General features: G+C 35.8%; 1 protein-coding gene across 1 annotated transcript in view; it reads left to right on the forward strand.

Moving 5' to 3' along the window:
• The window catches only part of LOC123533753 (serine dehydratase-like), a 29643-nt gene extending 18005 nt beyond the window's left edge, over positions 1–11638 (forward strand). Inside the window, exons 7-8 of the mRNA XM_053519596.1 lie at positions 6085–6212; positions 7442–11638. Of these exons, the coding sequence (XP_053375571.1) occupies positions 6085–6212; positions 7442–7629 (316 nt within the window). The 3' untranslated portion in view covers positions 7630–11638. The remainder of the gene's footprint in view (positions 1–6084; positions 6213–7441) is intronic.
• The last annotated feature ends 3240 nt before the right edge of the window (positions 11639–14878 follow it).

Below are 14878 nucleotides of genomic sequence, written 5' to 3' on the forward strand. Positions count from 1 at the left end.
GTCTGCATTTATTGACATTATTTCATGTTTTGGCTCTCACTAAGTTTGCTAGAAGTCTGCATTTCTTGAACCTTGAAGCATTATGTCATGTTTCCGCTCTCACTAAGTTTGCTAGAAGTCTGCATTTCTTGAACCTGGTAGCGTTATGTCATGTTTCCGCTCTCACTAAGTTTTCTAAAAGTCTGCATTTCTTGAACCTTGTAGCATTATTTCATGTTTCCACTCTCACTAAGTTTGTTAGAAGTCTGCATTTCTTGAACCTTGTAGCATTATGTCATGTTTCCGCTCTCACTAAGTTTTCTAAAAGTCTGCATTTCTTGAACCTTGTAGCATTATGTCATGTTTTGGCTCTCACTAAGTTTGTTAGAAGTCTGCATTTCTTGAACCTTGTAGCATTATGTCATGTTTCCGCTCTCACTAAGTTTGTTAGAAGTCTGCATTTCTTGAACCTTGTAGCATTATGTCATGTTTCCGCTCTCACTAAGTTTTCTAAAAGTCTGCATTTCTTGAACCTTGTAGCATTATTTCATGTTTCCACTCTCACTAAGTTTGTTAGAAGTCTGCATTTCTTGAACCTTGTAGCATTATGTCATGTTTCCGCTCTCACTAAGTTTTCTAAAAGTCTGCATTTCTTGAACCTTGTAGCATTATTTCTGTTTCCACTTCTCACTAAGTTTGTTAGAAAGTCTGCATTTCTTGAACCTTGTAGCATTATGTCATGTTTCCGCTCTCACTAAGTTTTCTAAAAGTCTGCATTTCTTGAACCTTGTAGCATTATGTCATGTTTTGGCTCTCACTAAGTTTGCTAGAAGTCTGCATTTCTTGAACCTTGTAGCATTATGTCATGTTTTGGCTCACACAAAGTTTTCTAAAAGTCTGCATTTATTGAACCTTGTAGCATTATGTCATGTTTTGGCTCACACAAAGTTTTCTAAAAGTCTGCATTTATTGAACCTTGTAGCATTATGTCATGTTTTGGCTCACACAAAGTTTTCTAAAAGTCTGCATTTATTGAACATTATTTCATGTTTCGGCTCTCACTAAGTTTGCTAGAAGTCTGCATTTATTGACATTATTTCATGTTTCGGCTCTCACTAAGTTTGCTAGAAGTCTGCATTTATTGTACCTTGTAGCGTTATGTCATGTTTTGGCTCTCACAAGGTTTGCTAAAACTCTGCATTTATTGACATTATTTTATGTGTTTCGGCTCTCACTAAGTTTGCTAGAAGTCTGCAGATGTGGATCCTTGCTGCATTATTTTTTTCTGTAACCTTCAGTGAATTCTTGTAGCAGAGTAAGGCTTTGTTTGGTAGGTTTTCCAGTTCCAGACACTGCCCTAGAAGATTGAGAGCTGTTTCCCTGTGATGAAGGTCTGTTAATTTTTCAGTTGATTTTACAAGATTATCAAGTGCTTGATGCTGATCATGAAATCTCTGAAGGTTTCTATAGGTCTTGTACTGTAAGAAATAGAGATAAGGGAGAGAATCTACAATAGCCATGTTATTCCAGTTACCACCATCTTCAGCTCTGTTCTGCAATTCATCTTCGGTTGATTTGAACATCTCATACTGCAGCTCATGTGGAACACAATTAATTTCAGCAGGGATGAATCTGACACAGAATGCACAGGCACTTCTTACAGCTTCTTCATTCTGATTATATGCAACTCTGGCAAAATTTTCCGTTAATGTAGGTCCTCTTTTTGTATAGCAGCCACATAATGGTACAGTTTTAACATTATGGAATTCATAACGGGCCTCTGTGTCTTTAGGAATGACTTCTGTGTCTGCCATATTTCCTACACTGTAGAACACAGATGCAAGCTTCAGTTTACTTGAGGTGATGTCAGAATTCAAACCTGCAGATAACCAGGTCAGTGCTTCAGAAGATACAGCCTTATTTGTCTGAATGTTTAATGATGCTATTACAGTTCCCAATGTTGAGCACATCAGTGGTGCTAGAAGACTGCTTGCTTTCTGTTCCAATCTACTTCCTTTCCTATAAAATCTCACATAATTTGTTAAAACCTTGAGCAAATACTGTACAGTTGTTACAGAGCTATTTTGAATTGTTTTCGATAGCATTGTACTACTATAGAAAGTGATTGTACTAGCTACATTTATTGTTACACCTGCTGAAATGGTTAAACACATTTCCTCTTTAGAACCTATATTTTCTGCTGTTTGATACAATATGTCCAGTTTGATTTGCAGTCTACGACCAAGGTCATCAATCTTAACCTCAAGCAATGCTTGTCCATTACTTTTTAGCAAGTAAAAGATTCTCTCTAGCAACAGAGCTTTGACTTCAGGTGAAAACTGTCCTGCCATCAGGTTGCTTGCAGGTATAATGAAATGTGGGCAGTTTTCTTGCTGTAGACAGCGGTATAGCACTCTTAAACAACATGACAAACATGTAAATAAATTACTTTCTTGCCATGCATTTGAACATGTGTTTTCAATACAATGGAACAGAACTGTTTTGCACATGTAGCTTGAAATGTGATTTTCACCAGCATGATGAAAGAATGTTTTGATAATCATTTTCATCAACACATAACACCATATCTGTGTAATGTTTAAACTAAACATCAGACATCTCTCTGCTTGTGAAGTAGAAATTCTCCATTCAAGCTCTGGATTCTGGCTGACTTTACTACCAACAGGAACAACAAAACACCCGTTATTTGCTGCAAATCTCTTCATGTCTGCTGTTGGCCATTTTCCCAGTCCTTGCCTGTCTAACCAGGCTGTTGCTTCATAGGGCCATGAATTACAAAGGGAGGCTGGAACTGTATCCATGTCCATCATACCAGGTTTCCCCTGTTCAGCCCATGCTGGACCATGTTGCACAGTACCTGCAGGCATATTAGGTTGATTTACAGTATTCTTTAGCAATAGCCTCCCACTTGCATCTCTTACATAGTGTTTATCTGAAAGATCTGGTGCGTGTGTAGCAGGAAGAGGAACATCCCCTGCAATCAGTTGTAGAAGACAATAGCCAGGTGATGTGGTATTATCCTGGATCATCAGTTGATTTCTGAAGCCATGTTTCCATTCTTCAAAGTCCTGTATCACATTATCATCAAGATAACATATTAGACAGTCTGCATCTGAATGAAGTCCTATTGTTGTCGTCCCCTCAGACCGACTACCAAACTTATAAATGGACTGCCTGCCTATATACTGTCCTGTAATTGTGCTCATAGTTTCTTCCAATAAGACTACCCTTCTCCATTTACGTACCATCCTCTCATTAACTCCAATATCATCAAGGACCTCAGACAGTCTCAGGGACAGGTTCTGTTGAATGTTAGGAAAAGAAAACATTCTGCAAGTAATTAATATAATTGTATATTATTAAAATGTCATCTAGCCATTATAAGGCTTTGTGCTATGCAAACAGTTAATAAATCGTGTTCATTCATTCAATTATTTGAGCCAGTTTTTCTTCAACTGTAATTAAAGTTAACTGTGAGGTATTTTGTTTTTGCATATCTTTGTTATTTAGTATGAGGCTACAAGAAAGAGGTCCTTAAAAATGAAAATGCATTTAAAACAAGGAAAATGAAAGTGTGTTTATAACAAGGAAAATAATGCATAAAAAAGTTTAAGGTATAATTTGATCTTATTAAACTTTTTTATTTAGTTTTATTTCTTACCTGCAATATTTAAAAAGTTTGATATACTTCCTTGCAAGAATAAAGTTATTACAGTCTCCTTACATGATAATTTAGTACCTAAGTATTTCCTCCTTTAACCCTTAGCCTGCTAAATTTCTAAAATGGACTGGTCCTTCATTCAATTTGGGCAATACCATTTGTTATTTGAAGGTGTGTTCACTAAAAATTTACTGACTGAATAGCGAACAGTGCAGACCATGATCAGCCTGCACGGATGTGCAGGCTGATCTTGGTCTGCACTGGTCACAAAGGCAAAACCAATCGCCGCCAGCAGGCTAAGGGTTAAAAAACACGGATATTTTGGAAGATAACTTCCCCATCATCAAGGGAAACAATCTCATCTTTACACATATTGAATTTTTCCATAGGTGTTGTCCCTTCACCATTATTCTGCTGTATATTAAATATACAATATTTAACATAAAAAGTATATACGTATCCCATGATAATGTTTGCTGTCCAATGTTAAAACAATCATTTTCAAGCTCACATAATCCAAAGGTACAGTCAAGTATCCAGCAATTCTCATCATATCTACCCTGAAAATTCTGATCAGAATTACTCAAAACTGTGTCTGTAGCATCTCTCAACTTTTTCAAATGGTTCCGTTTGACTCACTGAGGGCTGCCAGAGCTAATGATAGAAAAAATGATTAAAAACAGCTTCTTATGACTTGCCTGGAAGATCTTTACCATACTTGGCCTAACGTGTATCCTTGGATTGACCTTGTTAGCTCACCTGAGCAATGCTTAGGTGAGTTTTTCTGATCGCTCGATGTCCGGCGTCTGTCGTCTGTCGTCTGTCTGTCAACATTTAGCTTGTGTATGCGATAGAGGCTGTATTTTTCAATTAATCTTCATGAATGTTGGTCAGAATGATAACCTTGATGAAACCTAGGCCGAGTTCGAAAATGGGTCATCTGGGGTCAAAAACTAGGTCACTAGGTCAAATCAAAGAAAAACCTTGTGTATGCGATAGAGGCTGTATTTTTCAATTAATCTTCATGAATATTGGTCAGAATGATAACCTTGATGAAATCTAGGCCGAGTTCGAAAACGGGTCATCTGGGGTCAAAAACTAGGTCACTAGGTCAAATCAAAGAAAAACCTTGTGTATGCGATAGAGGCTGTATTTTTCAATTGATCTTCATGAATATTGGTCAGAATGATTGCCTTGATGAAATCTAGGCCGAACTCGAAAATGGGTCATCTGGGGTCAAAAACTAGGTCACTAGGTCAAATCAAAGAAAAAACCTTGTGTATGCGATAGAGGCTGTATTTTTCAATTATTCTTCATGAATATTGGTCAGAATGATAACCTTGATGAAATCTAGGCCGAGTTCGAAAATGGGTCATCTCGGGTCAAAAACTAGGTCACTAGGTCAAATCAAAGAAAAACCTTGTGTATGCGATAGAGGCGGTATTTTTGAATTGATCTTCGTGAAATTTAGCCAGAATGATTACCTTGATAAAATCTAGGCCGAGTTCGAAAATGGGTCATCTGGGGTCAAAAACTAGGTCACTAGGTCAAATCGAAGAAAAACATTGTGTATGCAATAGAAGATGTATTTTTCAATTGATCTTCATGAAATTTGGTCAGAGTGATTGCCTTGATGAAATCTAGGTCGAGTATGAATATGGGTTATCTGAGGTCAAAAACTAGGTCACTAGGTCAAATTAAAAAAAAATCTTGTGTATGCGATAGAGACTGTTTTTTTTTTCAATTGATTTTTATGAAATTTGGTCAGGATGATTGCCTTAATGAAATGTAGGTCTAATTTGAATATGGGTCATCTGAGGTCAAAAACTAGGTCACTTGGTCAAATCAAAGAAAAAACTTGTGTATGTGATAGAGGCTGTATTTTTCAATTGAGCTTCATGAATTTTGGTCAGAATGATTGCCTTGATGAAATCTAGGTCGAGTTTGAACATGGGTCGTCTAGGGTCAAAAACTAGGTCATATCTAAGAAAATGCTTGTTTTATCATAAGAGACCAATTTTTTGGTCCAATCTTAATGAAAATTGGTCAGATTATTTGTTTCCATGAAATCACTAGGTCAAACATGTTTTACACTGTTATGGTGTGTTTCTTAGGTGAGTGACCTAGGGCCATCTTGGCCCTCTTGTTTTGTTCAAACTGTTTCACGTAAGTCCATCATGACATTGTAGCCTATCAACTTTTTTCTATTGTTAAGAAGTTTTTCATTCTCTGTGAGCTTGAAGAACATTAGTTTCTAAGACAGGTAAGGGCAGAAAAGGCACAGGTCACCACACTCGTTTTAAGCTCGACTATTCGAAGAAGCTATTTTCAAAGTTATTTAGCAGAAATGTTTTTTATTATATTTGTTTGTGTTGTAAAATTCTGATGAGAGCTATACACGGCCATCTTGTTTTTTTTTTCAGTGTAGCTAAATGTCTCGGAGCTCTCACACCTGCTTCAAAAACTCTAGAACTCACACAGTTGCATGAGAAGTTCCAGTCCGTCCTCGTAGAAGATAAAGATGCAGTCTCTGCCTGTCTCAAGTTTGCTGGTATGTTCAGTAACATTGATTGGGGTATTATGGGACAATAGTAGTTACCCCCATTCCCCCAAACCTCCACCCACACCGCAAACATTGAATTTCAAGTTAAATTGTTAATAATGCCCCCCTTCAAATGTCTGTCGGTCAGTCGTCTGCTCTGTCAGTTGGTTGTTCAGTTGTGTATGTAGACCAATCCATTTCTGGATAATAACTCAAGAACGCTTGGGCCTAGGGTCATGAAAGTTGATAGGGAGGTTAATCATGACCAGCAGATGACCCAGTTGATTTTGAGGTTAGTAGGTCAAAGGTCAAGGTCACAGTGACACAGAACCGTTAAACGGATTTCCACATGATAACTCAGAATGCTTGGGCCTAGGATCATTTTAGTTGATAGGGAGTTTAATCATGACCAGCAAATGACATTATTGATTTTGAGGTCAAAGGTCAAGGTCCCAGTGATCCGGAACAGTTAAACGGTTTCCGGATGATGACTCAAGAATGCTTGGGCCTAGGATCATGAAAGTTGATAGGGAGGTTGTTCATGAGCAGCAGACGACCCCTATTGATTTTGAGGTCAGTAGGTGAAAGGTCAAGGTCACAGTGACACGGAACAGTTAAACGGTTTCCGGATGATAACTCAAGAACGCTTGGGCCTAGGATCAAGAAACTTAATAGGGAGGTTGGTCATGACCAGCAGACAACCCCTATAGATTTTGAGATCAATAGGTCAAAGTTCAAGGTCACATTGACCCAGAACAGTAGAACTGTGTACAGTGACCAAATAATTTCTGTTCCTTGTGCAATTACTGAATGCATCAAGGGGGGCATTTCGTGTTCCACAAGCTCTTGTTCATTTTCACTCTATTTCGGTTATTAATAAATATGATTCAAACTTAAATTAGTTGTTCAACATCATCACCAGCATCTAGTTTCATCAGATATGCCCTTTCTGAGAGAATATTCAGGTGCTAACCTTGTCTGTGTTACATCAAATAATCCATATGAAGTACTATAATTCAGTGATTTTTTCCACACTTACTGAATATCTGTCAATTGAATCAAAAATACAGTCAGATCCATTACATTTGAATTTATTCAAATTGAATGTACTAATTGCAATCTTAATTTTGTAAGGGTCAGATGCCAAAATTTTACATTGTGTTAATTTTAATTATTATAAACATTGAATGATTAGGTTGCAGAGTCATTGTTTCTTACTTTATGCCTTTATTGTTTAGATGACCACAGATTCCTCGTGGAGCCAGCATGTGGTGCCAGCCTAGCAGCTGTGTATGGAAGTGTTATAAAGGACTTACAATCTAGCGGGAAATTAGGAACCATTAAGTCAGCCTTGGTCATTGTTTGTGGCGGTAGTTCTGTGACACTGAAACAGCTAGAAACGTGGAGAGAAATGTTTAAATTGTGAAACATTGACAGTGTTTGACTTTAAGATAATCATCATCAATTTTAAATATCTTGCCTTTTTTCAAGAAGAATTTACAAAAGACGAAAAACTTTTAAGATTTATTTTATATTTAAGACATAAAAAGTGGAAGTTTTGTCAGTTTTGGTATCAGTAAATAGTCTTTTTGTCATTTTTTTTTCTAAAAACACAGGATCAAAATTATATTTTTCTGTGCATCTTAATAAGGCAATTCTGAAGTTTATAGTTTCTCAGGAAAAGACCAACAATATAGTCACGAATGTCCAGTAATGAAATCACTTTCTCAGGAAAAGACCAACAATGTCATTACTAATGTCCTGTAATGAAATTACTTTCTGAGGAAAAGACCAACAATATAATCACAAATGTCCTGTAATGAAATTACGTTCTCAGGAAAAGACCAACAATATAATCACAAATATCCTGTAATGAAATTACGTTCTCAGGAAAAGACCAACAATATAATCACTAATATCCTGTAATGAAATTACGTTCTCAGGAAAAGACCAACAATATAATCACTAATATCCTGTAATGAAATTACTTTCTCAGGTTAAGTTCATATTGTACACAAATAAATCCCAAATACACATGAATGCACCAATTTGAAAGAAACTTGTCTTTTTTTAAAGAAATTATTTAGTGAATATTTTTCTGGAAATAATTTTGGAGTAAAATGTTAAATTCATGCCATAATTTTGTACAAATTTAAAGATATCCAGCCAATCTTTCACCGAAATATTTCATCTTAAGATATTTACTTCAGATTTGTTTAACTTCACTAAGTATACAAACTAATTATGTAGAGCTACAGTCATAATTAAATGCCACACAGAAACAGCCAATTGTCAGAAAACTTTCAGTTTGTTTTAAACACGTTTTGAAAAAATACTGATGTATTATGGAATGGCAATGTCCATCCGTCAATATTTTCCGTTTCTGGGCTCTTAAGTCACAAAGTATAATAGTTACAGCACTCAGATTTTACAGGATAACTGAGAAAAATTTGAGAAGGACCGGTTTAGCTTTTGGGATTAAAAAGTCAAAGGTCAGGTCAGTTTGACCTGGAGACTGAAAATTGTTTATGGACTATCAATCATGAAGTATAAATAATAATAATGACTATGTTTTTCAAACTTAAAACATGGACTTAGTGCTACAGGAGGAAAATCCTTGTTGCATTTTGCTTTATTGGCTCAAAGGTCAAGGTCACATGGACCTGATTTAATTTCTGGGTATTTCTTTCATTTCCAGGTTTTAAGTCAAAAAGTATAGTAACAACAGCTGTCACACTTTACTTGATAACTTAGCACTATTTCAAGAGGATCTCTTTTTTTTGAAGGATCAATCTACTTATGATTAGGTCAAAGTAACCAGGAGTCTGAAAATGGTTTCTGGACCATAGGTCATAAAGTATGTTAGCTAAATTCTCTAAATTTACACTTCAATTTCTGACTGTAGAGCTCGGAAACTAAATATTGACCAGAAATTAAGTCAGGTCCCAGTGACCTTGGTCTCCTAAAATAGATAGGGTTCTCGTAATTGAAGTGTAAATTTTGAAACTGTAGCTATTAAAACATACTTTAGAATTCTGAGTTGATGTTATGATGTTAGTTAAATGGACTTAAGTTTCTTCAGCTGTTAGTCCAGAAATTGATAGTGTGTTGCAGTAATGTATTAAAAAAGTGTGAATTGAAGTGTTTTACTTACTACATAATCAGGTATTTTGTGTTGTTTGTTGTCTGATTTACACCAGTTCAGATGAGTAGGAATTAAATAGGAAGTGTGTCAGCTCCAATGGTTAAATATTCAATAACATTTAACCATGGTAAATCACCTGGTAAATCACAAGATGGCCTTGTTTAAATTCATTCTAAAATGCTCATTAAAGCATAATGATAGAAATCACGCTGATCTTTTATTTGATTAGTAATAAACTGAAATTTATGTAGCTGTCAGACATTGTAATTGATACTGTAATGTTCTCTAACCAGTCCATGGATCAAAGGTTGTTTATTGCAGAATATAGAATGATTGACCTCTTTCTTTGTTTAACTGACAAACATATGGAGCAATGTTACAATGGTGTTTATTGTTTTTGTGCTTGTGAATTTTTCATTTGCCAGTTGAAAAGCATGGCATATTTTGGAATGGCATTGTCGTCCTTTTATCTGCCTGACAGCCAACATTTTCTGTTTTCGGATTCTAAACCAGGAAGTGTATGGCTATAGCTTTCAAACTTTACGCAACAACTTAGCACTACTTAAGGAGGATCCTTTTTGTTTTTTATTAATAGATCAAAGCTAAAGGTCATAGTGACCTGCAATTCCAGACCCTAAGGCATAAAGGATAACATCTACTGCTTTCAGACTAATACAGTGACTAAGTTCTACTAGAGGAAGATCCTGATCGATTATGGGGTCAGTAGTTTAAGGTAAAGCTAGCAGTAATCAGGAGACGGAAAATGATTTCCGGACTCCGTCATAAAGTATAATAGCTACAGCTTCCAATCTTTACACAATAACTAAGCACTATTAGAGCCAGACCCATACCGATATTGGAGTCGTTGACTCATAGGTCAAGATCACAGGGACCTTACTTCATATCTGTTATTTAATTTCCAGGCTCTGTAGTCGGATGTGTTATAGCTACGGCTTTCAAACACTTAATCCAGTGACAAAGTACCTATTGGGGAAGATCCCTGTTGATATTGGGGAAGAGTTGTTTAAAGGTCAAGGTCACATGGATCCCCCACCAATTATTTTTAACTCAGTTCAGTTCTTGATATCGCATCTAAGTATTTCTCAACCACATGCTGTACCCCACTTCCTGCATACACACGTACTTTCACCTCTTTTCCCCAATCTCTCCCTGCATTTTTTTTATCTCAACTATTCGAAGAATAGGGGAGCTATCCTACTTGCCCTGGCGTCGGCGTTAGCGTGAGTGTCACACAAATGTTAAAGTTTGTGTACCACCCCAAATATTTTCAAAGTCCATTGAGATATTGCTTTCATATTTTGCATACTTGTTTACCATCATGACCCCATTCTGTAAACAGGAGCAGACAACTCTATCAAGCATTTTGACTGAATTATGGCCCCTTTTCGACTTAGAATATGCTTATTGTAATGTTAGTTTGTGTACCACCCCAAATATTTTCAAAGTCCATTGAGATATTGCTTTCATAATTTGCATACTTGTTTACCATCATGACCCCAGTCTGAAAACAGGAGCAGACAACTCTATCAAGCATTTTGACTGAATTATGGCTCCTTTTCGACTTAGAATATGCTTATTGTAATGTTAAAGTTTTACTCATAGCTTATATTATACTATCGAGCACTGAGAATAGTCGGGCGTGCTGTCAACTGTTTCAAATCATTTTCTTGTTGTTGTATCTTAGCATCCTCATTCGCACCACCAACTTCACTGTACCAAACCTCCAGTCTCTCTATCCCACTTCTTGCTTCTGTATTTGCTACTTACAGTTCCAGTGTTCTGATAAGTCTTTATATCCTGACCTTCCCCAGCCCCTGCCCACACCTCTGCCCTTGTATTTTCAATTTCTGTTCAGTTTCTTGATTGTGTATCTTAGTTTCCCTCATTCACTGAGCATTCAGTCCCCAATCCCCATACTTCTACTAAAATTGTTGTTTTTACTGCCCTGTCCCCATTCTCCTTGTAAATGGGCCTATTATGCCCTGTTAGGTGGAGCTCTTGTTTTATATATTAAAATAAATGTTTTGAACATTGACTACTTCTGTTTATCAGAGACAAAATTATTTTAACTGATAACATTGCTCATTTCATTTTGATATTTTATTGATTCATTTTATTAAGTTTTTATCTTATGAATCACTTTTTTTGTTTATGATGTATATGCATATTTATTGGGAGCAGCAATTTTAGCAAGAAGTATTATGTGGTAAATTTTTAATGAAATATGCAACTATCCTGATATTCCGAAAATAAATACATTTTGACAATATTTTGTCTTTTTGTTTTTTTTTCTTGGTTCAATTAAAAATTCGATGACTTAGCACAATACTGGTCCAAGTGACATTTTTTTCACAAAATCACTTTTTTGCCTATTTTTATAAACCAAGATCAAATACACAGTCTGTGAAAAACTTAGGGAAATATACCCTTTTTTACCCTCAAGAAACATATAGGTCTATCTTATAATGTTGGTTTTCATCACCTCAATAAAAGTCTAACTTGAGTTGGACTAATATTTCACTGAAAATTTTGTTTTATGACAAGTGTAACTTGAGTTGGACTTACATTGCACTGATAAAATTGTTGATTTTACCAATATACTTCAGTTGAACTTATCAGTGAACAAAAATGTGATTTCTTTCATGTTAAGTATTGCATAATTGGTAAGTCAGTGTAATAACAGCAAAAAGTGCTTGATCATCTTAATCAAGAATTACAGCCAAAACTTCTAATACTTGTACCAGGCACATTGTTTGCCAGGTCCATCTAAAATTTCTTTTTAACTGTCTTATAAAATTGTACAAAAGCTGTGTCCAAGGGCAGAAGTGAGTCCACCACCAATTTATCGATTCCCTGAGGCCTGACTGGCCAAGACGAACAAATATGATGTGAGAAAAGAGCAGATAATTTTAGTTGTTTAAGTAGATTTTCACCCTACCAAAGCTGGAAGGTCAAACTGACACTGTTTTCCCTTGTTAATATGCTTTTGTTATTTCAAATTAAAACATTACGAGCAATTTGTTTGGTGCTATAGCAAAATTTGAGTTTGTAGTAAATAACTGGGTATCATTTACTTAACTTACTCTAACATAATTATATTTTCAATAAATGAATTTAATGGACAATGAAGTGATGTATAAAATATTTTTGTTCTACTGTTGAAATAGCTAATGGTGCTGAGACTATTTTTACTTGCATGGACATTTGACTGGCTGGATTAAATCAAAACTATTTCGGTTGGTTGCATTATTTGCTATCAAAGTATCTTCTAATAGGTTTGATTTATTACATATTAAGATTAAGATTGTGATGCATAAACATTTAGCTGCATGAAAGATTGCCTGCAAAAAAATTGACATTGTATGTATAAACTGTCACTAAAAAGAATTATGCAAAATATAATGTAACTTGAGGCACAGCACTATCAAGCCCTACTGTTATGATGGAGTGCCATTTTTAACTTGTCTGATTTTTGATAAAAATCTACGAGATATTGTCTTCACTTGATCATGCATCGGGGTTGGCTTTGGTTAAAATTTTTGTTTAGGTCCACCTTTTCTCAAAAACCATAAGAGCTACAGCTTTGAAACTTTGCAAATTTGTTTGTCATCATTAGGTGACTTAGGTCAAGAATCATAACTCTGACATGCATTTTGGCAAAATTATGGCCCTTTTTGTACTTAGAAAATTTTAGTTTCTTGTTTCTTGGTTAAAATTTTGTTTAGGCCACCTGTTTCAAAATCTAAGACTACAATTTGAAATTTAGCCACTTGTTATCACATTAGTTGACATGTTAGCAGAAATACTTGAATGCATTTTGTCAGAATTACCATGTTCTACCAATGTTAATCTTAATGATCATAAGGTTAAGTTCCATTCTGGGTCAGTTGGGGTCAAAAACTAGGTCACCAGGTCAAATCAAAAGTAAAGCTTGTTAACATCTAGAGCTCAATTTATGGCTGTATCTTCAATGAAGCTTAGTCAGAATGTTAATCTTATGAATCTTTAGGCAAGTTCGAACTAGGTCATGCGGGTTCAAAACTAGTTCACTAGGTCAAATTAAAGGAAAAACTAGTTAACACTCTAGAGACCACATTTATGACCATATCTTAATGAAACTTGGTCAGAATGTTAATCTTGATGATCTTTAGGTGAATAGGTCAGTTGAGCGATTAAGGGCCTCCATGGCCCTCTTGTTACCATATTTTGAATGTTCTAATAACTCATTCCTAAAAATTAAAAAAAATCTGCAAGAAAAATGTGCAGGAGTCCAAGTAGTTTGGTCAGCATTCAACCCTGGGTCTGAGTCAAAGTCCTTCTGCATATTTATCTGACCCTGTAACATATGGTATCAAACATGCGACTCTAACTTGGTTACAACACCTGTAATAAATTCATATGACTGAAATTTGAGGAAGAATTTCAATGTAGTTGAGAAACATGTAATGTAAATCTGGAAGAAAATTTGTGAACAGCCTGGTAGCTCAGTCTGTAGAGCATAGGAACAGTATTCCAAGGCCACAAGTTTAAGCTTCAGTCTGGTTGTATATTTTTCTCACACAATAGCTCAGACAGAAATGATGACAGCTCCATTTCCCTAATGATTTTAAGTAGCTACGACTGATTTGTTTGATTTGCAAATTTAGTTTTTAGCTCACCTGAGTGCTCAAGGTGAGCTTTTGTGATCGCCCTGTGTCCGTCGTCCGTCGTCAGTCGTCGTCAACAATTTGACTGGTAACACTTTAGAGGTCACAATTTTGGCCTAATCTTAATGAAACTTGGTCAGAATGTTACCCTTAATAAAATCTTGGACGAGTTTGATATTGGGTCATCTGGGGTCAAAAACTAGGTCACCAGGTCAAATCAAAGGAAAAGCTTGTTAACACTCTAAGAGGTCACAATTTTGCCCCAGTCTTAATGAAACTTGGTCAGAATGTTACCCTCAATGAAATCTTGGACGAATTTGATGTTGGGTCATCTGGGGTCATAAACTAGGTCAAATCAAAGGAAAAGCTTGTTAACACTTTAGAGGTCACAATTTTGGCCCAGTTTTAATGAAACTTGGTCAGAATGATACTCTCAATAAAATCTTAGAAGAGTTCGATATTGGGTCATCCGAGGTCAAAAGCTAGGTCACCAGGTCAAATCATAGGAAAAGCTTGTTAACACTGTAGAGGCCACATTTATGACTGTATCTTAATGAAACATGTTTAGAATGTTAATCTTGATGATCTTTAGGCCAAGTTTGATTCTGGGTCAGGTAGGGTCAAAAACTAGGTCACTATGTCAAATCAAAGGAAAAGCTTGTTAACACTTTAGAGGCCAAATTTATGACTGTATCTTCATGAAACTTAGTCAGAATGTTAATCTTGGTGATCTTTAGGTCTAGTTCGAATCTGGGTCATGTGGGGTCAAAAACTAGGTCACCAGGTCAAATCAAAGGAAAAGCTAGTAAACACTTTAGAGGCCACATTTATGACATATCTTAATGAAACTTGGTCAGAATGTT

This window comes from Mercenaria mercenaria, chromosome 12 (genome assembly GCF_021730395.1).
Source record: "Mercenaria mercenaria strain notata chromosome 12, MADL_Memer_1, whole genome shotgun sequence".
NCBI classification, from domain to species: domain Eukaryota; kingdom Metazoa; phylum Mollusca; class Bivalvia; order Venerida; family Veneridae; genus Mercenaria; species Mercenaria mercenaria.